At 34.5% G+C, this 25,550-nt stretch overlaps 1 protein-coding gene across 1 annotated transcript in view; it reads right to left on the bottom strand.

The window, feature by feature from the left end:
• The window catches only part of LOC117176526 (dynein heavy chain 6, axonemal), a 92,773-nt gene that overhangs the window by 20,785 nt on the left and 46,438 nt on the right, over nt 1-25,550 (bottom strand). Inside the window, exons 36-50 of the mRNA XM_033366781.1 lie at nt 24,985-25,209; nt 24,581-24,836; nt 23,715-23,905; nt 13,835-14,007; nt 13,579-13,762; nt 11,587-11,758; nt 10,533-10,694; nt 10,250-10,426; nt 9,968-10,164; nt 9,659-9,904; nt 9,317-9,554; nt 8,495-8,797; nt 3,351-3,536; nt 3,081-3,253; nt 2,644-3,004 (exon numbers count right to left, since the gene is read on the bottom strand). Of these exons, the coding sequence (XP_033222672.1) occupies nt 2,644-3,004; nt 3,081-3,253; nt 3,351-3,536; nt 8,495-8,797; nt 9,317-9,554; nt 9,659-9,904; nt 9,968-10,164; nt 10,250-10,426; nt 10,533-10,694; nt 11,587-11,758; nt 13,579-13,762; nt 13,835-14,007; nt 23,715-23,905; nt 24,581-24,836; nt 24,985-25,209 (3,244 nt within the window). The remainder of the gene's footprint in view (nt 1-2,643; nt 3,005-3,080; nt 3,254-3,350; nt 3,537-8,494; nt 8,798-9,316; nt 9,555-9,658; nt 9,905-9,967; nt 10,165-10,249; nt 10,427-10,532; nt 10,695-11,586; nt 11,759-13,578; nt 13,763-13,834; nt 14,008-23,714; nt 23,906-24,580; nt 24,837-24,984; nt 25,210-25,550) is intronic.

The raw sequence follows: 25,550 nt of genomic DNA, 5'->3' as shown, positions 1-25,550 counted from the left end.
CTTTACTTTAATTAAACTAAAATTTACTTAAATGCTGAATTTAACTAAATTGTATTTAATCTTTAAATTTAGTTTTACAAAATAGTTTTAAAAATTGCACTGAAATAAATGTTAAAGTAAGAATAGAATTCTTTTTAAACTTATTTACGTAGTATGTCGAAAATTTCTCTTTTAAAATACAGCAGACGAGAAATTAATTTAATTTAACTAAACTTTATTTAATTTTTAAATTCATCTAAATTTTATTTAATGTTGAATTTAGCTACAATTGAAACAAATTTTATTTAAATTTGGAATTTAACTAAATTTTATTTAATTTAAAAATTTATCTCAATTTCATTTAAATGTTATGTTTATTAAAAAAAGAATTTTTGAAATATCACTACAATTCTAAAGTACGAAAAGAATTTTTTTAAATCTATTTATTTATTATCCCGAAAATGTCTCTTTTCAAACCAACCGTAAGCGAAATTAATCAATTTAAAAATAATAATGAATAGAATAATTTTAGGCTCTCTGTAATTTTAATACAATTAGGTAATTCAGCGTTCACGACATTTTTCGCGTATAGAGCCAGCCGACCAACTCAGCTATAGCAAATATTGCTATAGTGATGTCGAAGGCGAACGCGAGAAACAGAAAATCACGTTCGGTTTGGAATTCAACAACTTTCAGTGTGCGCCCCGGCCCCACCCCGCCCATTAATGTGGTCGAAGGACGCGGTTGCCATAGAAACGACGAAAAGTTAAAGAGGGCAGCACCTCAATATGGTCGAAAATGTAGTTAGATATATATATCGGCCGTCCCCACTCCTGACCCTTGCCGCATCTAGGTAAAATATCTTTGCTATTTGGAAAGACCCCGCATTAAATGTATGGGAAAATGGCTTTCGGTGGATTTAGCTGAAACTTTGTAATTTTCAAGGTTATAATTGTCGGATAAAATATCCGTAAAAAAAATCCAAAAAATGGACAGTTTTAGCGCTATGCGGCGCTAAGCGCTCAAGATCAGTGAATAAAACGAATTGCAACAGATTTTGTTACAAAAGCGATGTCAACATAGAAATCACGGTTCAGATCGTGGTCTGCCATATTTTCGCCTACACCGTTGATTCATATAGCGCCTTGACTCATATATTCGCTGATCATGGGCGCTTAGCGTTCGGCCCTCTGGCGAAGGGTACACTCTTATTATCGATGTGCGCACTAGATACTAATGTTACTTTGGATACCATTTCTGTCTTTAAAAAAGTAATTACTTAGTGAAGTTCAAATCTTGGGCGGTTAGCGTTTGATTGTTTCCAGAAGCGCGCAATATAACTCATTGGTTTGGCTAAACATATTACTGACTACTTTCTGATGGATGATTCTTATAGTGACATCGCAAGTTACTAGGATTGGTTTTATTCGCTGATCTTGAGCGCTTAGCGTTCAACCCTCTTGCGAAGGGTACAATGTTATTATCGGTATGTGCGTACTAGTTACTAATGTTACTTTGGGTACCATTTCTGCCTTTAAAGAAGTGATGTTGACATTGCTTTTGTAACAAAATCTGTTGTAATTCGTTTTATTCACTGATCTTGAGCGCTTAGCGCTGCATAGCGCTAAAACTGTCCATTTTTTTGGATTTTTTTTACGGATATTTCATACGGCACTTACAACCTTAAAAAATTACAAAGTTTCAGCTAAATCCACCGAAAGCCATTTTCCCATACATTTAGTGCGGGATCCTTTTTCAAAAATAATTTATAATTGTTGTCAGTTTGAAAAGAATTATAACTAGGAATCATCGAAAAAAAATTATTATTTGGCTTCGTAAACAGAAAACAATCAAACAATTACCAAATTGAATTTTTTTAAATCAATCATAATAAAAAAAATTAATTTATCTCACATTTTATACCAAAATCTCTAGATTTTATTGAGCTAAACACTGCCAATCCCGAAAAACAACGTTTCTTCATTAATTCTTTTACAAAGTAATACATTTTTTATATGCTCACTGTCTGGAAATTAAATCTAGATAGTTGTAACACAGATATGAGACCTTGCTTGATAAATATGAAAATTAAAAAAGCACGTACTTCGGAAAAGTAAAAAAAGGCTAATTTAGAAATTAAATAAAAATTGAACCACATTATTGATCAAAAATCCAAAAACACATAAATCTTTTATAACTTTAAAAATATTTCATTTGAAAGAAATAATGTCGAAATCGAATGAATGGTGCTGTAGGCTAACAATTGATTTTACCCCAGAGATTTTTTTTGCCCCATTGTGCGATGGAAAGTATCGGATCACTAACGGGGTGATATATTAAAAATTATCTTTGACTTTGAAAGTTGATGGCGCTATCCAGAATATAGACACAAATATTTTCAAAGAATTGTTGGAAAGCTAATTAAATTCTGCGGTAAATTTGACCGTGTGAGTATTGAATTATCATTTGAGAACAAAAATTCCTAGCTCCTGCCAAAAGTTGAATTTGAGGTACAAAATTTATTTAAAATCGAAATTTTATCACCTTTTAAAATCAAGGCTAATTCTTAGTAGGCCACTCGGTTGGTAGTCTAATACTATCTGCCAGTAGGTTTTTTAAAAAATAATTACTTGTATTTTCAATTTCCTGTATATTATTACTTACCTGATTAAAATACTTCAAAGAAAATTGATACATGGTGTCGATTTCTGCTAGATTGGCTACAACAAAATATAAAATAGAGCCTCGAGTAGCAACAGATCGATATGTATCTCGGGTGATAGAAATTTTTTCTTCAGTAGCCTCTGTTTCGATCAATCTGGTTGCGATTATAGCTGAAGTTTCTTTACTGTTATTAAGGGTTTCGATAAGTTCCTCATTATCCAGGATATTTTCGCCAGAATTAAAAAGAAGAGACAGAATTTTATCCTCTATATTCTGAAGTTGATTCTTATCAGCATTGATCCTCGCAATTAACTCGTTCCTCAAACTTTCTAATTCTGGTTTCTCCAAACGTACTACATCTCTAAAAAATTATTTCGCTATTAAAAATATTTTTGTATTCAAATTAATTGAAATTATATAAAAATATTATTGTGTACGCTAGAAGTTGTTCCTCTAAACCAGTAGGCGTAACAGTAAAATTAACAATAGTAACTTTAATACAAATTTCTGGCAAATAATGAGGATTGGCCATTTTCGTAGTGATGTACAATCGAAAATTGTCGTCATATTCAACATCATTTTCGCCCAGTCTAATCAGCTTTCTTCCTCCCTATAAAATGAACCAGAGGTATTTAGTCATATTACTGTTTACAAAAAAATATTTATATAATTATTTTGAATAATTAATCATTTTAATTAAAGTTTACGTGGACGAATGTTTGCTTTAAAAGAACTGGCTCTAAACTGGGATCTAAAGTTTCTCCAATTTCCTCAAGCAAAATGGGCGCTCCTAATCTAATACAGGCTTCCATATATCTCATAAAATTGGCATCAGTCATCTTGCAGATTTTTAACTGATTTTTCTGTTCCATATTACGTATCCAACGGTTGGCCTAAACATTTGTATATTTCTTTAAATCGTCTTTTACGGAAGAAATGAATCACGTTTTTGATCAAAATGTCTGAAGAAAAGATAAAAGAATGCGACAGTACAATAATATAAGATAGGAAGTTAGAGAACGAACTGGAACTATGGTCAGGAGTAGTTAGAGAATCACTTAGTTGTCAAGGAGTCGGTCTGATTATGAATGAGAGAGAAGCGTAGCATATGTCAATGGGCATGGATTTGTATCGCACAGATTGTTGTGGGCTAGGTAAAAGACGCCTTCTGGGACACTTTAAATAATACTATAGGCATTTGCGATCATGGGTAAAGAATCATTTTACTAAGAGATACAAATGGATGAGTTGGATTTCGACGAGAGGCGACAGAAAGGGTGCTTGGTAATTTCGGAGATCCAATAACAAATATATCGAGGTAAAGTAAATGGTAGCGTACCCAGAAGCCGTCAGCGGAAATAGTGATGAGAATGTGTGAATAAGACCCTAAGTCCAAAATATATAAAAAGTTATGGAAATAAAAGAGCTTGCATGAGAAAATCTATGGACGTAACGGGAGCTTAAGAGGTATGTCAATACAGAAAAGTATGGCGACAAATGGTTTGTAAGAAATTGATGATGAAGAGTGTTAATGGAGTAAGAGACGCCTGAAGCGGAAGATCTTTGATACTTATTGGCCCGCGTGGAGAGCTTTACATCGTGACTTTGTGGGACTCTTTGCCCGGGGTGATTACTAGAGAGATTGATCAGCGATCTAGGCTGGAGCAGTGTTGTGGAACCAACGTGTTATTTAAATAAGCAACACAGGAATTCTAGATAAATCTGAAAATCTATACCCCCACCCCTTTGTAATACCTCTCACAAACCCTTTTCTCACTTTTCCTATATGAACTCTGTGATCCCCGAAAGTGCATATAATGAGACTAGAACCGAGTGAGTCACGCTTAACCCTGAAGGAATTTGGCCTAATAGAATAATACTATCTTTTCTTTTAAATGTAATTTTCAGAAATATTTGCCATCTACAAGAAAAAGTTTATGATCTTTAATATTGAAAAAAAAATGAATTACAGAAAAAATTATACCCTGACCAAATCCATTACATATCAGTCAGGCTGTGCAACTTCAAGTCATATAATCAATCGCCTCTGAAATATGTTGTTTTTCAAAAGTAATAAGACGAAACTTGTTTACCCTTTAAATAAACATTTTCGCGAAGTTGTGACTATTTGAAATTGTATGGTTGTTTAAAAAAAAGATCATTGTTTCTTCAAACCGTCATAACTTTTGATTTGATTGATATATTTAAGTATTTGTTCCTAACTTTGATGACGTTACTTTTCCTCTTTCAAGGTCTTTCAGTTTTTTTAAAAATATTAAAAGTCGATTTTCCTCACCGTTAAAAATGTGAGCCAAGAGAATTAGGGTTTGTTAAGTCAGATTCTCGCATTTTTCTCACAAACGACAGATGTGCGAAAAATTAAACATTTTAATTTATCGAAAAGAAATTCTCGTGGCTGCAAAAATTATTTGGCCTGCATCAAACATATACAGGTAGTCCAAAAAGTCCCGGGACAGCCAAATAAATCCGTACGTACAATTTTTTTGGAGAAGGTTGAGGTCATTCTTGAAGTAACATTCAACGAGGAATCCATTGATGATCTTAGTTTTGACCTTGACCATGACCTTCATCGTTATTTTGAAGGTCATCTTAATTTTAAAATGGAATGGCCCATTTTTGACATTGGCAATTGAAAAAGATGAAAATATTACGTTAAGAAGTGTAGCTAGGTCATAGGTAAGGTGTGACCTTGATGGCAGTATGAAGGTCATTTAAACTTAAATATAGTCTGAACATTTTTTCGCAAGCTAGGTTGTGAAAATCATCCTCTTACCCCACTGACTTACTTAAACAATGTACATTAAATAGTGACCATCGAGTGACCTTTCCCATGACCATCAAGGTCATATCAAGGTCACTCTTTGTTTTTTAATTGAAACAACTCTGTTTGACAATTAAGTAAGTAAGGTAAGAGGAGATTCTCCACAAGCTAACTCGCGAAAAATATTCGGACCTTATTGAAGTTGGAATTACCTTGATATGACCATCAAGTTCACATGTGACCTATGACCTGACTTCACTTTTTAAAGTAAAATTTCCCGTTCTTACAATTTCCGAGGTCAAGCAGAGTCGTTTAAATTTAAAAACAAAGAGTGACCTTGATATGACCTTTATGGTCATGGTCGAGGTCACTCGAATGCCCATGTCCTGACAACACTTTTTATCGTAAAATTTCCGCTCTTTCGATTGCCAATGTCAAAAATGGGCTATTACATTAAAAAAATAAAGGTGACCTTGAAATAACCATGGAGGTTATGGTCAAGCTCAAAACTAAGCTCACCACTGGATTCCTCGTTGAAAGTTACTTCTAGAATGACCTGAACCTTCTTCAACAAAATTGTACCTAAAGATTTATTTGGCTTTTCCGGGACTTTGTGGATATCCTGTATACTGTCTTCTTGATATGAGCATGCGTTTTTCAAAAATATTGGGTAGAATGACCAAAATAGGGTTTGCCACAAAATCAACTTCTTATATTTTCAATATTTTCATAAAAGAATTATGATATATTTTTGTAGCAAATTTTAAAAAGAGAAAAGTTTTAATCATCATTTCGTTAAATCTTTGATGTTTCTAAAAGTAAAGCAAAAATTACATTTTTCAAAACAAAAACAAAATTCTCATAGAAACCTGTGACTTGAAGTTACACTGCCTACCTGATTTGAAATGGATTAGATTTCTGGTTTTTTAAATCTATAAATACATATACTATCAAGTTTAGAAGAAAATCATTACATACATCTATCTTATTGAATAAAATATAGAATTAAGTGAGAGGTCGTTCATAAACTACGTCATATTGCCAGCGATGGAAATGGGTAAAAGGTTTCGTGATGATTTGTGAAAATAAAAATGAGAACGACAATTTTTCGAAATGCTTGAAAAAAAATTAGTGATTTTAATTGGCAATTAAAGCATTTACATAAAGACTTCACAATCTTCCATCTATTCCCCTTTTTACACCTTTTTTAAGAATTCCTTTTTCCCCTATTTAAAAAAACGTTCTCTTTCTCGTTTTTCGCTTAAATGGGTACTGAATTAAAGACTACTATTATATTTTTGGTTCGGAATGCATCTCTTTTGGTTAAAAATTCTACTATTTGGTTGAGGGTTTCACTATTTTGTTAAAAATTGTTTTTTTTTTTTGGTTGAACATTAATTTTCTTAACTTAAAATTTAACTAGTCTATTTTAATGGAAAAGTCATAGTTTTTAGTTGAAAAGTCAACTATTAAATATTCCATTAGGTTGAAAAATTTAACTAATTAATAAATATTTCTTTATTTTTGTCAAAAATCATTCCCTTTAACTGAAACCCAGTGGGCACAAAATTTGGCGACGTCTTTACGACATCCTTACGACATCTTTACGATAACTTTACGACATCCTATGTCCATGTCGTTACAGTGTCTTTACGATATCGTAAAGACATCGTCAGATCATACGACATATTTACGATATCATAAAGACGACTTAACGACATGGACATAGGATGTCGTAAAGTTGTCGTAAAGATATCGTAACGATGCCGTAAAGACGTCGCCAAATTTTGTGCCCACTGGGAAGTTTAACTCTTATATTTTTGGTTGAAAAGTGGTCGTTTTTACTTTTAAATTCAACTATTTGTTTGAAAATAAACTTTTTAGTTAAAAATTGATATTTTTGTGTTTGAAAATTCTACTTCATGTTTCAAAATTAATTTTGTTTTAAATTTCATCATTTTTTTATTAAAAGTGCAACTGTTTTGTTAGCAATTTAATCTGTTTTAGTTGCGGATTTAAGTATTTTGTTGAAAATTTGTATTTTTGGGTTGAGTTTAACAGTTTTTGATTTTAAGTTGAAATCGTTTTTAGATGAAATATCAACTAATACATTCTTTGTTGAGAATTCATCTTTTTGGGGCAAACTAGACAGTTTTGTATTTAAAACCAGTCTTCTTTTTGCTTTAAATATTTAGCATCATATTTTTCTTTTAAAATTAATCTTTTTTGATCGAAAAACCAAATACTTGGTTGAAAGTTCAACTTCTTTCTTAAAAATTCATTTGTTTTGTTAAAGATTCATAATTTTAGTCGAAAATTCAACTACATAATTTGTTAAAAATTTAATTATTTCGTTAAAAATTCCGCTATTTTGTAGAGGGCCATCTTTTTTGTTTAAAAATTTAGCTAATTTGTTAAAAATTTGTCTTTTGTGGATAACAAGTTCGTCATATTGTATTGAAAATTCCAGTATATGCAACTGTTTACTTAACAATTAATTTTTTTTACTAATAATTTAAATATTTTATGAAAAATTCGTCTTTCATGGTTGGAAATGCATCTTCTTAGGTTTAAAAGTCAATTACTTTTTTTAAACGCTAGCCTTTTTAGCTTGAAAACTCAACTATTTCGTTGACAATTCATCTCTTTTGGTAGAGAATTAATATGTTTTGGTTGAAAATTCAGCTATTTTATTGGAAATGCAATATAATTAGACTTGAAATATTAAGTATTTCACATGGAATTCAATATACCTCAAATTGATTTTATTTAATAAAATTCATTCCCTAATTTTCGTGAAAAATCACCCTCTTTGGCCTGTTTTGAGAGTGTTTTGGACTGTGAAGCTTGTTAAAGTATTATGTTTTTGTTTTTTCTGTTTTAGTTTAGGCGTTTCTCAAATGAAGTCGAAGACAGAATTTTGGCTTTAAAAAGGAGGGGGGTGTCCATATTTGTAACGTCATCCTGGGGTGTGCGAGCTTTGTGTGATGAACTGTGACGAAGAAGGGGAGGGGTGGGTAGAATTTTCAAAATAGCGTGACGTACATTTTGAACGGCCACTAAAAGTACCTGTTCTTGTGGATCAATCATAAGTGGCCATCTTTCAGCCTGAGTGACTAAAATAGCATTTTCTGTGCTGACTTGATCTCTGGGTAAACCGAAACTATTCCATAAACGAATTTCATAAGAATCAGCTAATACTGAAACTAAATTAAAATTTGCAGTAGTTTTAACTCCCTGTTCTTCACATCTCTTCAGCCATATTGCTAAAAGTTCTTCTCTATATTCACTGGTAAAAGCTCCTAGATAAGCTAAAGCTCCAGCTGCCACTAAACTGTCACCCATCAAATTCTGTATCTGCTTATCAAAGTCCTGTAAAAAAATGTATAGTGAAATATTTTCTCATTGGATTTGATTTTAATTTTTTTCCAGATTTCACACTCATTCCCCTATTTTGAAACTTCGTTTTTTTGGTTGAAAATTATTTTTTTGACTTAAAAAGGTAACTATTAAAATTCATCTCTTTTGGTAGAAAATTCGACTATTTTGTTAAAAATGCATTATATTTCGACTTGAACTCTTAATGGTTTCATATTAAATCTTATTTATGGTACCTATACATTAAATTTATTTAAAAGAATTGATTCTCTAATTTTGGTAAAAAAAATCAACCTATTTTCCCTGTTTTGAGAGCATTTTGGGATGTAAAGTGTGTCCATTGCTATTAGACTAATAGAACAAAGCTCAATAATTTGATATTAAAGCTTTGGGAATTATAGTATTTAAAACATTTAAGCATTCTAAAACTAAAAATGTTAAAAATAAAACTCAAAATATTGGAATAAAATAACCAAAAATTCAAGACATTATTTAAAAACACTTTTCTCTTACCTTCATGTTTTCTTCCCAGCGGATTTCTTCGTCTGCTAAAGCAGAAGTTAATCTTCCGGACCTGTTTAGCCTAGCTTCGCTAAGTTCAATATTGTATTCTAAATTAGCCAAATTATTTACAGCTTCGTTGTACTGATCCTGCAGTCTTTTAATCTTATTTTCGACATCTTTTAGCTGTTGCTGCTTCTGTTTGAGGACGCTCATGATTGTATTCAATTCTTTTTCTGCTTCTTGTAATCTAGATAAAAGTAATGAAAATGTTCTCAGTGAAGTTCACATTATTTCTCGAATTCATTTTCAAGAAGTCGCAATTTGTAATTTCGTTAAAAATTAATTTCTCACCTAAGTCGTTTTGGTTGCACGACTCTAAATAGTTTAGCATAGCCATCAATGGCTCTCACCCAAATGCAGATAGATTTACAAACTTTACTCTGTTTTGCAACAATATGAGGTTGAAAATCTGGATTGTTCACATACTCTTGTAATTTCTTTAAAAGTTTTTCGCTAATATTGTCTTTATGATATTCGATCAATCGATCCAAAAAGTGCAAATCTCCAAGTACCAGTTTAGCAGTGGCCCAATCAAGCCTAAAAAGAAGAATTATTAGATTTCTATTATATATCCAGTCTGCCAACATTTATTTTGCCTACTTTTCGCCCAATAATAAATTTACTGCTTCCATGACATAGCGCACGAGCTGTGGAGGTTTATTAAAAACTTTGATTTCGTTAATGTCATTTTTATTTAAAGATTCCAGAGCCTTTTGAGCTTCTTCTAAAGCTGGCATTGCTGCTTCTAAGTCTTTTCTGGCTTCAGCTTCTAGGGCTCCTGTTTCAGCGGCTTTTTCCTATTTTTTTTTCATTTTTACAATTATGAGTAAAGATTTAAAAAATTGAATATTACTAGTTTAGTAGATTTTTTAAAAATAGAACCTTTGCAACTGCTTCATCTGCAGCCACAACAATTCTGACTTTGTCAATTTCGATTTGTTGCTTAGCAAGAATGTTCATTAATTTCGAAACTTCTTCTGAGCTGACTTTTAACTGAGGAGCCAAAACAGTTAATTGTTTTTTCATCGTAGCTACAGTTTCGTTCGTTTCTTGAAGTTTCTGGAAATGTAATATATTTCGTTATTCGTTTTTAATTTACGTTTCTATTTTTCTTTAGAGTAAGACATTATTTTAAAGATGGTATAAAATAATTTTTCGCACTAACATTCAAGCCATTAGCTATTTTGCTTTTCAGCATCAAAGTATCCTTCATCTTCTTCTTCAAAGTGGATATGTATAGTTTCAATAGATCTAAATAACTACTTGGTGTTGTGTAATATCTGCGACGCATTTCGTTGAAAAATTTCATTGTCATTTCTTCAACACTCTGAGCAAATACATAAGGGCGGTCATCAAAAAGTTGGAATAATTCAATTTTGAATCAGTGTAAAAATAATTATTTCCGCGATTAAGAAGTATGCTCTTATTTTATAATTATAATTTTTGGTATTTAATGACAGTCTTTTGATATAAACCAGCTAAGATATTTTGCAGGTTTAATGACAATTTAAACTGCTTCGCAAGGCTTAAAAATTAAAATTTCGTACTTATAATTTGGGATAATGCAATTAATTGAACAAACGCAGAAGCAGACTGGCATTTTATATAATTTTAATGATTTAAAGATATTTTAAGAAATTTAAACAAATTTAATGAGATGAAAATAATTTTCCAAAATTTATAAAAATGATTAACCATCTCAAAGGTTATAGGGTATTTTTAACGATTCCAAAGGACTTGAACCAAAAGTCAAAGGAATCTTATGAGATTTCAATCAATATACAAAGTTTCCAAGAAAAAAAATTTTTAACATTTATAAAGATTTCAAATGATTTCTAAGGAGTTTCAAGGGATTTTATAACGTTTCCGAGGATTAAAACTATTGTAACGACATTTCAAGTTAATTTAAGAAATATAATTAGATTTCATGTAGTTTCACAGAATTTCTTAATATTCTAATGTATGCCAAAGAATTTATTCCCAATAATTGACGAATTTCGTAGAATTTCAAAGATTTGAAGAGATTTTCAAATATTTCAAGGGATATTAGGGTAATTTTGAAGATTCCAAAAAAGTTTTAATAGATTTAACCTTCGGAGAACATACTGGGTCATATTATAATTAAAGTGAAATATCACTTTAAATTTATTGAAAATAATTTTTAATTCAAAAAAAGAAATTGTAGGAAAAGATAGATATAATTTGAGAGCTATACTTACTTCATGCATTAATACACAAATAGATGATAATGCTGCTAATTTTTTTTCATCCTGATTCACAATAGGTTCGATCGATTTCTCTGCTACTGAGAGAAGAGCTTCGTTTGGCCACTTCGTAAACCAGTCAATTGTACAGCAATTTACTAACGATGGGAACATTCGACAACGATGCCTTTTTTAAAATACTTAATATTAAATTGCATATTTTTTAATAATTTCAATTATTTTTCAAGTTTTTAAGTTTAACCATAAAAACATTTTTTTTCAAAAATCTCCCCATGAAGGATATGAAAAGGAGATAGAAAAGAGAAACGTAGAGAGAGAAAATAGTGACCATGTCGCAAGATCTTAAATCTACCTCCAAGCTTTGATCATTTACTTTTGACCTACCATCTTGTAACTGAGCCTTTATATTTTAATCATGACCTTTGAATTATTTATATATCTAATCTAAGACCGTTCATCACTGAAATTAGACCACTCACTATTTTCACTTTTGCATACTGGCCAATGAACTGTCATCTTTGACCTCTCATCTCTCAGCTTTTTCCAAAGATTTTTGATATCTTACCTTTTTAATCTTTAAGCTTGGACCACTGACATTTGAATTTTGACAATTGTCCTCTCACCTTTCAACTCTGTGCTCTCATATTTAAACATTATGCGTGACCCAGGACCTTCCTGTTTTAATATTAGACCCTTGGGCTTTGACATATGTTTAACCTATGGTCTTTCATCTTTGGCCTTTGGCCCCTGAACTTTGAAATTGGATATCTGACCTATGATATTTTCTGAGACCCGTGACATACAACCTTTGATCCCTGATATTTCTTCCCTGACTTTTGGCATCTCATCTTTTTCATCCCCTTTTCACTTTTAGTTAACGCTAACGAACAAATCGATTTTTTTTTTTTAACTTTTAAAGAAATAGACTCAGGAATCGTTCATAAACTACGTTACCAATTTGAAGGTAGTGGTTTGCGATTTTTGCGAAAAATAAATGTTTACCGCTCTTTTCGTCTTATTTCAAACATTCTTATTTTCCCCCCTTTTTTCAAGAAACTTCCCTTTTTTTCTCGTTTTTTTTGCTTCATAAAGAAATTCAACTATTTTTAGTAGAGAGTTAATTTTTCTTGTTGGAAAGTCTATTATTATTATTTTTTTTTTGATAATGTATCTCGCTTGGTCAAAAATTGAACCTTTCGTTAGACAATTCATGTATTTTGAAAATTCGCTTTTTAAGTGAAGAATTACTCCTTTGTTTTTAAAAATCATCCTTGATGGTGAAAAATTCAGCTATTTAGTTTTCTAGTTGAATTCACCTGGTGGAAACCTTTTTTTTTAAATAATCTTTTTCTAACTGAAAATTTACCGACTCCATTTTTAGTTAAAAATTGATATTATTGGCTGAAAATTAAACTATTTGACGAAAATGAATGTATTTGGTTACATTTATTTTTTAAAATTCATCTTTTTCGCTTTTAAAGTCAACTATTTATTAAAACATTGGACTTTGTTAGCTTGAAAACTTAACTATTTTGTTGAAAATTAGTCTTTTTATGGAGAAAATTAATATTTATTGTTGTAAATTCATCTATTTGGTAGATGATAAAACTATTTAGTTGATATCATAAAATTGGTAACGCATTTTTACCAACGTCAGCAACTGGGTGATCCTTGACTCAATGTTATCGAATGTCTACATCCAAACTGGTCTGTGGATAACCGGCTGTGCTCAAGAGTTTTGGTTTTTCGCAGTTTTCCACTTTTATGACCAAATGTTTCAGGCATTGCTTGGAGACTTATCATGAAAGTTGTTGCAACTGGAGATTTGGGAGGATATGAGTTTATGTTTTTAATGTCTGACAACCGCCTATGGGCGGGAGACTTTAAATGTGTAGAAACCCGAGAGAACAGTAAATGGCGCAGAAAATCTGATCTGATCTAATATGGTAACGTATTTTATGGGCGGCCCCTTAGAGAAAAATGAACCTAAAAGAGTTGCCCACTGGACTCATGCAGAGCATAAGATGAAGGTGATTTCTGACTCTGCCGATAAAATATTCGTAAATAGCATCCCTGTCTGTTTCTTTGATTCCAGATTCTTTGGCAGCTGGTCTAGTGGCAATTATAGCCTTTTCCAATTCATCAGCCTCGAAAAGATTAGGTACTTCACCTTTATGAAAATTTTTAGGTAGTTAATTATGATATTTATGAAAAAATATTTTAATAAGTTATGATTCATTACCCGAGTTCAAAGTATTATTAATATCCTCTAAAAATTCTTCCTGAACAATTTGAGTATCAGGGAAGAGGAAGGTCGTATGTTCTCCATAGGCTCCTGGTTTAAAGTAAAATCGCCGAAGATCTTCGTGCCAACAATTCTTTTCATAACCACGTGTCACCTCAATTTGCAAGCAGCTGAATGTAACATTTTGTGTTATAAAAAGTAGAGAGACGTATAAAAGCATTATATTAGAAGGGTCAAAATGAAAAAGTTGGAATTACACCAAACTCTCGCTCTCAGTCACCCCGTTTTCGGCCTTCCTAGAACTGCTGGCTCCACAGTATCTCAGGAGAGCAGGGCAATAGAGGTTGCGACATTATATATATCGAGGCGTCCTAACGATAGGATGCCAACGCACGCGATCGGCTAGATGATACTTAACCAAAAATATAAACAATAAAAAGCTAACCAAGAAGTAAGTACTAGAAAGTTTTAGATCGCGGAATTGAACAAGATGAAGCTAGAAGTTGGCCAAAACTAGAAGATGCTCGCTCGCTCCATCAAAACATTAAAGTGCTATCTCGGGCGAGCAAAGCATGACGGTGCTACTTCTCGCTTATAATCTAAACGTGAGAAGTGACAACCTCCATGCTTTGCTCACCCGAGATAGAACTTTCATGATTTGAAGAAGCGAGTGAGCACCTTTTAGTTTTGGCCAACTTCTAGCCTCATCTTGTTCAATTACGCGAGCAAGACTTTCTAGCGCTAACTTCTCGGTTAGTTTTTTATTGTTTTAATTTTTGGTTAAGTACCGTCAAGTCGTGTCGCGTGCGTTGGCATCCTACCGTTAGGAAGCCTCGATATATCAATTGGAAGCGAGTCAGGCGGCCCCTTCTGTTTACGTTTCGATCCCCCCGAAACCAGTCCAAAGTTGAGCGTAACCCCCGAACCTGGACTTAAAGCGAGAGTTTGGTGTATTAGATTTTGAATTTAATGGAAGAAAGGATTTCAGATCAACTTGAAACATCCTTTTTCTATTCATATTAATTACAATTAGTGTACAAATATTGATTTGCGAGATTAGGAAGTACGCTGCTATTTTGTAATTAAACTTTTTGTATCTAATGATAATATTTTAATATAAACCATTTAAGATATTTTTTAAGTCGAAATAACGATTAGAGCTGCTTCTCAAGGCTTAAAATAGGAACATTAAAATCTCATTATTATTATTTTTTATAATACAATTAATTATATAAATAATTATATTTTGTTTGTATATAATATTTACAGAAGCGGACTGCGCTTTAAAATTATTGTAGATTTCAAGGAATTAAAAAAATTATGAGAATTAAATAGATATAAAATAATTATAAATATTTTAGACTGTTTTAATAAATTTCAAAGAAATTCCCGAGAATTAAGGGTTTCCATTGCATTTCAAAGAGTTGAAGAGATTTAAAAATATTTCATGAGATTTAATAGGATTAGAAAATCGCCAAGCAATTTTAAAGAATTTTCTCGAATTTCGAAAATTTTTGTAAGGATTTTCTATGGGATTTATAAGATCTCATGATATTTTAAAAGATTTAAAATGATTTAAAATATACTGTCAACATTCTCAAATATTGAAAAGGATTTTCAAGGATTTTCACGGAAATTTCTATCAATTCTAAGGTATTTGAATAATTTCAAGGGATTTTAAAGGCTCTCTATAAAGTATTTTAAAGAATTTCCCATGATGGCAAAGGATTTCATAGGAATTCAAATATTTTAACGGATTTTAAGGAATATCATCAGATTTCATATAATTCTATAAGATTTTATGATATTCTAATGAATTTCAAAAATTTAAGAGATTTAAAAATATTTCAAAGGGTTTGAATTATTTTGGAGTATTTTAAAAGATTCTAAGGAATTTTCAAGAGATATGATTTTAAATCAGTTAAAACAGGTTTCATATGATTTAAATGCTTTCATTTATAATAATTATTCTCATTTTCGTCATATTTCTAGATTGCAAGTTAATTATATAGATTAATGTTAATAGAAACTCAATTAGTTTCATATTTTTATGTATATTTATTAAGTTTATATGTTTAGAAATTATTTCCATGTCGTAAAATATTATACTTAAAGTAAAATATTACTTTCAATTTTATACAAATAATTTCTAAATAATATTTTTAGTCTGGATTAATCTATCAATTAGGCGTTTCACATGCAACAAAATACATTTTTTAATAAATAGTTTTTTAATAAATTCATATCGACGTATCCAAATGACAAGGTGCTATATCGTTAGGATGAAATAAAAAAGTTCCATCTCGGGTGGCGGATGATGGAAGCTTAAGAATCCCATATAAATAATATTGGGAACACCAACGCCCTCTGCAGTAGGATCTAAAATATGCGTATACTAATAACAAAATCGTGATACTGAATGACACCGAATTAATGTAGGATACTTTTCGGCCTTCTAAATCGGTGATTTTTGTTGAATAAAGACCGTGAGATGGGTGGCCACAGGGCACGAAGAAATCACAGCGATAGGCCGGCGAAACTCTCGTGTATCTCGAGGACATGAAGCGAGCCAAGGATGTCAGCTTTCTGTATCCATCTCGCATGTGGCTTGGCATATTTTTAGCTCGCTAGTATGACTTTAAGATAACCACTGATAGTTTCGAACCTCCGAGAGCACCGATCACAAGGACTTTGATACCTCTCCTCTTCTACCTTCTCCTTGGCAGTGATGTTGTAGTCGGCCGGAGTCGAGAATTCGATCACGAATATAGTTCGTTTCTTGAAGCCTTGTAGAATGCTGTCAATCATCGAGTGTGCAATGAAGACTGCTGTCTGAAAACCGTAGTTCCAGAAAAGCTGCTTGAGCTATATTCCAGAGACCTGATGGTGATAGTCACGGATCTTAAAGTAATAGGAAGGATTATGATGGGGTCGGCTTACTTTCCATATGACAGCGATACCAATCCACCAGTGGAGGTACGTACACTGGTGGAATACTGCAAGGTAAGGGGTCTTCTTATACCCTGTGGGGTAGCACGGACATCCACCTAAGAGGTCAAGACTCATTGGAATACCTAGTTACTACTGATTTAGATATTCTTAATACGGGGAACACCCCGATGTTTCGTAATTCGGTCAGGGAGGAAGTCATGGACATCACTCACTGTACCAGCAGTTTGACAAATAAGATCAAGAAGTGGAGAGTCTCAGATGAACCCCCTCTCTCAGATCACTCACTGATAGAGTTCGTGTTGGAATCTGCTGTACCCACTGGCCCTAAATGGGTCAGAAACTACACAGAACTAAGAAGTGTACTCTCAGGAATGCCCAGGCCAATTAAAGACGTAGATACCCTGGAGATGGCGGCCGAGTTTTTCACGGAAGCCATCAAATCCACTTATGAAAGTAATTGTCGGCCTTCGAAAGTCCGAAATGCTGGAGAGACACACTGGTGAAACGCGAAACTCGAAGAGCTTCGTAGGCAAGCCAAAGAGATGGGTCAGACGTGCCAGTTCTAGCAAAACAAAGGAACTGTGGACTTCATTCACATCGATGAGGGATAAGTATAAGAGTGCAATACGCAAGGCAAAGCATGAAAGCTGGACCAACTTTTGCACTGATATCGAGAAAGGAGCATAGGCAGCCAGACTGGACAAGCTGCTTTCTCGAAATCCGGATGTTATTCTCAGGACTCTAAAATCTCCCGGCGGGGGATACTCAGAGTCGGACGTGGATACTTAGGCTCACCTGATCAAGGCACATTTCCCGGGTTTCACAAAGTCAGGAGATAGGGGGACAGCACCTCTGCGGCAATCTCTGAGCCATGATCAGGTGGGCCCTGAAGTCCTTCAGTCCTTATAAGTCTCCCGGCCCGGATGGTATATATCCAGTCCTCTTATAGAGAACTGATGAGATCATCATTGGGCCTTTGGTGAGACTTGCTAGGGCTAGTCTGACGTTAGGTTATGATCCGGCGGCATTGAGGGGTACGAGAGTAGTCTTTATTCCGAAGGCAGGCAGGATCGGTTATACTTCACCCAAGGATTTCCAACTCATTAACCTCACATCTTTCCTACTAAAAACAGTGGAAAGACTAGTGGGAAGATATATCCGCGATAAGGTCTAGTCAAGCAGTGCTCTTCACATGCAACAACACGCCTATAGGGCTGGTAACAGTTCTAAAAAAATAAACATTCGTATCTGCTCAGATAGCAAGGCCGCTATCATGGCTCTGAACGGAACAACGACTACGTAGCTGCCAATATGGGAGTCTTTGAGGCACTGAATAAGCTAGAGACAGAAAACCAAATCACTCTGCTCTGGATCCCTGGACACAGTCGCATCAGGGGCAATGAAATATCGGACAGGTTAGCAAAGCTAGCAACAAAGGGAAATTTTACTGGACCTGAGCCAGTTGTAAGCATTTCCAATAGGTCGGTCACTGAAGATATTAACAGTTGGCTGACCGAGGAACATCAGAATGAGTGTATGCGGTCTCTGGCTGCAGACAGGTTAAAACACTCTTGGGCTCAAACCTAAACCCTCATCGAGTGAAAGAAATTCTTAAGCTCGGGAGGAAGGAAGTCAAAATCCTAACAGAAATGTTTATAGGACATGGAAACCTCCGGTACCACAGACATAAGATAGGGTTTGAGGAAAGTACCCTCTGTCGTCTGTGCGAAAAGGACAATGAGACTTCCACTCATATCTTCTGTCACTGCCCCGCGATTGCGGGGAAAGGTGGTACACTCACAGGCAGTTTCTGCATCAGTGAGTCTGAAATATCGGCCAAAAGCTTGGCTGCGGTCCACTCTCTATGGAAAGGACTTTGGTGCCACGTTTGAGGCTTATAAGGGGACGCAACGGGATCACCCAAACGTCAGGGGCTGTGACGGTCTCAACCCAGCATATAATAATAATAATAATAATAATATTAATTCTCAGTGGCTCAGTTGGTTAGACACTCGGACTTCACCTCAGAGGTCCGGGATTCGATCCCTAAGCCGGTACCTCTAGAAATTTTTCAATGCACCTTTCCTGAGGTTCTGGTGGTTCGGAACCCACCTTAAGCTGTGGGTCCCCCCATCGTGTACTTGACTGCAACCCAGTTCGTCAATGATGTGGTAAAAATCAGGCTTTCCCCAATATGTCTGGGCAGACAGCTCTCATCAGATCACTTGACTGCATTATAAAAATGCGTCCGCGACTGATGATATGTACCGGAACAGACCTCGTGCAAAATGATCAAATAAAATTCCAACTCAAACCAAAAATACCTTCGACATATTGGGCAGTATAAGCCTGTGACAACATTTCAACACAGAAATGTTTTTTATAATAATAATAATAATATTATTAATAATAAGCTTTAATAAACTCTAAGAAGATGGTAGCTCTAAGAAAGCATCCAGAGGTGACTGTTGTCACCTCTAACAATCGTGGCCGCTCGTAATTGTATACCTACAACATCATCGCAGGAGGTTTCAACCATCGTATTAAATTATTTGAATGAACTTATAACATTCGTCAAACAACTGTCCAGCAAGAACATCTGCGACAAATGGTAAGCAGTGGAACATCAACTGTGCCTGCTGAGGATGCTTAATTGGTATACCACAATGAAAGAGGAATTGATGCGTCTCTATTACGGAAGTGCGAAGTTTCAAACAAACCACATCAGAGTTGGATGCCGTTATACAACCAGGGCCAGAAGCAGAGGTTCAGCAACCAAAAAAGCGACGAAAATGGACATAACATATGAACAGAGATGTTATGCGCCTTTATTTTTTGGCAGAGAAATGTGGGCAAACTGTGAGGAGAGAACGTTATAGACTCTTCTCACTAAAATACCCAGAGCTGGCCACAAAAATAAATGAGCAGAATCTGGCAGATCAAAAACGCTCAATATCTATAAACTGACTGCTTTCGGCTGTTGAAATAGCTGCTATCAAAATGGAAGTGGAACGGCAGCTTCCTATTGATAGGCTCGCCTTGGAAGATGTGGATAACGAAGACTTGATTGATGCTGAAGGCATAGGTGCTAGGGATAATGAACATCATGGAACTCTTGTATACTGTGCAGCTATGGCAACCGGTAGAACGTTGGGCCGGAAAACTAGGCCTGCAAATGCAGTTTTTTCCCAACAAGGGATCGAGATCCACCAAGGAAGATCTGGTTGGATATGGATGTCAGCAAAGTAAGGTGCAAATTGGGTCGATTAACTCAATATAAAAAAGGAAATAGAACCAGACAGCTGATGAAGCATGTTACTAAATTCATCCACTCTCGGCAAATCGAGAAATTAACACCAGCAATATTAGATGAAATTTTAGACTCTCAACGACAGAGACTTGATGTTCTAACTGCTAGACTGCGTCGGTAGAAGAAAGGTAATGCACGAAGGCAACAAAATAAAAACTTTCAGACAGATGGAAGAAGGTTCTATCGTGAACTGAGAGTAAAGACAAATAATAAACAAGGCACCGAAGTCCCTGAATTGGAAGATATAACTAACTACTGGTCGGGCTTTTGAGAAAAAATGAACAGATGCAATTTGGACACTGCGTGGTTTAAACTGGAGGAAGCAAGGGCAAGCAATAGCCCTGAAATGCATCTGACGAACATCACAGCTTTGGATGTTTTAGCGGTCTTTTTAGGGCAAGTAATTGGAAAGCTCGAGGTCCGGACATGGTGCACAACTTCTGGTACAAGTACCTGACGATTGCACATCTTGCGTTGGCAAGGTGTTTTCAGAAGATTATTGATCAGCCAGATCTGATGCCAGATTTTATGCTCCAAGGTACTACGTATATGATACCAAAAAAAAACAGACGCTCAAAATCCATCTGACTTTCGATCGATAGCCTGTCTTCCAAAAATTTATAAATGTCTTACAGCTATCATTGCAGATAAGGTATATTCTCATTGCGACGAGAATGACATTCTCACAGAAGAACAAAAAGGATGTTGTAAAAACTCACGAGGCTGTAAAGATCTAGTCACTATAGACGCTGTTGCCATGACTCAAGCTCGTAAGTATCAAAGGAACTTACACATGGCATACATTGACTGCAAGCAAGCGTTTCCTTCCGTGCCGCATGACTATTTGCTTGAAGTCTTAAAACTTTACAAAATGTTCCCACGCATTATTGACTTTTAAAGCCATGCGATGAGGCTCTGGAGTACAAGAATCAAGTATTTTGATCATGGACAACCAAGGATAACTAGATCAATACGCTTTACGATGGGTATATTTCAAGGAGACTCCTTCAGCGCACTATGGTTCTGTTTAGCGTTGAATCCATTGAGAAAAACACTAAACAGAATGTCTCATGGGTTCAGAATTCATGATAATGAGGATGATCATCAAGTGACCCATCTTCTTTACATGGATGACCTGAAGCTGTACGCTAGTTCAGGCCAGAAACTGCAGCAAATGATCGACCTCACAAAGCAGTTTTCCAATGATATCCACATGGAGTTCGGACTAGATAAATGCAGAACAGTACATTTAATCAGAGGGGAATTAGGGACCGCAGAGTTAGAGAACGAGTTCTAAAATGACATCGAGGCAATGGCTGCAGGCGAATCATATAAATATCTGGGTATTCTTGAATCTAAAGGTATTCAACATACGATAGTTAAGACAAGCCTAACGACTGCCTTCACTACAAGACTCAGATTAATTATGAAGAGTTTTCTCAACTCAGTAAAAAAAATCAGGGCAATCAACACATATGCCAACCCTGTCCTCACGTACTCCTTCGGGCTCATAAAATGGTCTGACACCGACCTAGAAAAGTTAAATAGAATTGTTCGCGTAGAAATGACAAAGCACCGAATGCATCACAAAAATTCAGCGATTGAAAGGGTAGTTCTACCACGACATTTAGGGGGTAGGGGCGTTGTAGATGTCAAAAAACTGTGTGAGTCAAAAGTTATACAGTTGCGAGACTATTTTAACAGCAAACGAAATGTTGTGCTTTACAGTACCATCTGTCAAGCGTATCTTGAATACACGCCCTTAAATTTGTCCTCAGATGGGGCCTTGAATATCAGGGAAGAAACCATAGAGAAATTAGAAATACAATGGAGGCAGAAAGCCATCCATGGCGAGCACCCCAACACGTTAGATCAAAATGAAGTGAATAGTGAGGCATCTGATATTTGGCTAAGAAAGGGTGTTCTGTATCCAGAGACAGAAGGATTCGTCATTGCAATACAGGACAAGGTTTTCAGCACCAGGAATTATCGCAAACACGTGTTACATCAAGACGTGGTTGACCGGTGCCGATTATGTGGAGATACCAACGAATCCATCGAGCACATTATTGATGGCTGTCTCGTAATGGCTCAGAGAGAATATACGCACAGGCATAATCATGTAGCGGGCATTATACATCAACAACGTGCCCTAAACCTACGACTCTTAAAAGAATGGATGCCCTTCTATAGATACATTCCAATGCCCGGTTTAGAAAGCGAATATTACATCTTATATTGGGATGTCACTATCCAAACGGATCGTTACATCCGGGTCAATCGACCTGATATCGTGATGCGAGAAAAATGTGGAAGAGTCTACGTCATCGACATTGCTTGTCCGCTTAACCGAAATTTACAGTCAACCTATACAAAGAAGATCCACAAGTATAGCGAGTTAAGGCATGAAGTAAAGGCCATATGGAGACATGTGAATCATGCATCTATTCATCCCATTGTGATTTCGGCTACAGGCAATGTGCACGCAAGATGCGCTGAACATCTTGAACATTTAGGAGTCAGAAGGGTATTGGCAACAGCTCAGAAGGCGGTTTTATTAAACACCTGTCGCATTGTAAGAAACGTTCTTGATCATCAGGAAGCGAGCGACTAAAAACCCGTGGAGTGGCAGATGGTACCTCTAAGAAAGCATCCAGAGGTGACTCTTGTCACCTCTAACGCTCGTGGCCGCTTGTAATTGTATACCTGCAACATCATTCCAGGAGGTTTCAACCATCGTATTAAATCATTAAGAATTCAGTGATTGGAGTTTATCTACACTGTAAAATTTCTTCGACCGTTAATATCATTAATGAGAGAATGTGTTTTATTCTGGTCATACGGTCGTGTGACCAGAATAAGAGAAATTCTCTCATTAATCGCATTAAATTATTTGAATTAACTTATAACATTCTAATCTAATCAGTGACTTGACTTAGTCCGTGGCTATGATGTATAACCGGGTTTACCCGAGTAAAAGTTCAATAAAAACACATAAATAAATGAGCCTCGGTGGCTCAGTTGGTTATACGCTCGGACTTCAGCTCAGAGGTCCGGGGTTCGATCCCTGAGCCGGTACCTCTGGAAATTTTTCTATGTACCTTTACCGAGGTTCTGATCGTTCGGAACCCATATTAAGCTGTAGGTTCCCCCATCGTTTACTTGACTGCAACCCAGTCCGTCAATGATGGGATAAAACCCAGGCTTTGTCCAATATGTCGGAGCCCACTGCTCTCATCAGATCACTTGATTGCATTATTAAAATGCGTCCGCGACTGATGATATATACAGAGACAGCCCCATGTTGAATAATTAAAAATAAAATCCAACTCTAACCAAAAATGCCTTCGACATATGTTGGGCAGTAACCATCTTAAGCCTGTGACAAAAATTAATTGTTTAATCAATTAATTTTTTTATATTAATAATAGTACAAAAATAATTTAAATTTAGTGTATCTTTAGAGAAAGTACTCTTGATAAAATCCTGAAATTAAAAAAAAATATTCCTCCAAACACGAGCCTATAATTCCAGCGACATGATATTGTCAACTTTTTAATGTTCACTTATATACAGAATTTTTAATTAGGCTAATTTCTAGTTATCTGTACTCACGGATATCCGTTTAAATGTGACGCCAGTTTGGTTAAGCTTTGTTTTCCCATTCCTCCAACGCCAACGAGAAGACCATTACCTCTTTCTGATCTCAATATTCTTGCTAATCTACACAAATGTTCTATGGCATCCGTGAAGAATATTAGATTCATGTCTTTGGAAGTGACCAAACAATAATCATCCAAATAATCCTTGAATAATTTAGATTTTTTAAATTGAAAGTAATTAAATTCTTGAGAAATTACTCGGGGAAGATTATAAAAAAAGTTGGCAAGTTTTACGCATGTATTAACAATAATTGTTTAGACTGAATGATACTAGTGCGTATTTGACAAATCAACATTCAAAAAATTTATAAAAAATGAATAATACTTATTAACAAATAGAATTTAAAAAAAAACAGGCTCGATTTGAACAATGTCAAAGAATTTAAAGGAATTTCACAAGTATTAAAGGATTTTATTGAATCTATGAAAATTTCGAGGTATTTAAAAGGTAATTTTTTTAGAGAAATTTAATAAATAAGTTTATTTTACTTTGTATTGAAGGGATTTCAAATATAATACTTCAATAGATTTTAACGAATTTATAGAAAACTTTAGGGAGAATAAAATAAATTTTATTTCAGAGTATTTCTACGGATTTTAAAAGTTTCAAAGGAAATGAAGGAACTTTAAGAATTTCAAACGATTTTATAGATTTTAAATTATTTTGAGAGATTCTAAAGAATTTCAAGAGTTTTAAACAATTTCGAGGAATTTCAAAGAATTTTTTAGGGATTTTAAACAATTTTACAAGATTTAAGGGTGTTTCTAGTACCCTTAGTTATCTCAATGAATTATTTCTAAGAGAAATATCTGACGTACATGTAATACATTTCTAGCCTTAGTTAAATCAGTGATTTCCTCATACATTCTTCGTTCTTTGAGAGCACCGAAAGACATAAAATCTCCAAAAAGTAGAAGTGGAGGTTGAGTCACAACTTCGTCCAAAGGAAGCGGAACTACTTCATCTCCAAATGTTCGCGAGCAAGTATCAGTCATAAGATGGTAAAAATAGCTTTTGTCCTCCACATTAATTAGCCGGTCGTGGAAGACTCTCAAGCATTCGTGATAAAAGAGCCTACATTTTATTAAGTATTAAGTTTTAAATGAAATTTTCAAACTTGTAAACAAATTTTGTATGGGGTATATATGATGAGAATATGAAAAAAAATATTTGGCAGACTCTTTTTAATAAGAGAAGAAAATAAATACTAAATTATGAAAACCTTAGCATTTGTTTAGCATCTATTACTACGGCTGGATCTGCTTGAAGCATTCCTTGTATACATTTAGACAAATCTCTCAAATTAAATACATAGTGGCTCTTTTCAGGTGTCGGTAGCAAATCTACAGCGATTCTGTCGTAAATTTCTACTGTTGCTGAGACTATTCTGTCGCTTAATTCTATTATAGGCTGTGAAAATTCTTCTAGGAACCCTTTCATAATTGATCTGAAAAATGTTTATATTTTTAATCATTTCTAAAATCATTTTCATTTAAAAGTAAAAAAAATGAATCCACGCGCTTACAAGAAAGGGTATTTTAGTCTAGTTCAATCCCTTTTTCATGTCAAATATAACAGTCAATAAAACTCCTTTCCTTTCCCTTCAACCTTATACTACTTACCTGTCCCATTATCAATACCACTAACTCTTCTGCCCTTCACCTGCGGCTTTTATCACCTTAAAAATTCCCTCACCTCTTCTCTTCCACTTCTAAAAATAACTCCATTCTCATTTCCCTAACCCATCCCTAAACATCACCCTTTTCCTTGTCCCTTTCACCCCCCCCC

This window comes from Belonocnema kinseyi, chromosome 7, assembly GCF_010883055.1.
Source record: "Belonocnema kinseyi isolate 2016_QV_RU_SX_M_011 chromosome 7, B_treatae_v1, whole genome shotgun sequence".
Lineage (NCBI taxonomy): Eukaryota > Metazoa > Arthropoda > Insecta > Hymenoptera > Cynipidae > Belonocnema > Belonocnema kinseyi.
This window is presented reverse-complemented; position numbering and strand designations above follow the sequence as displayed.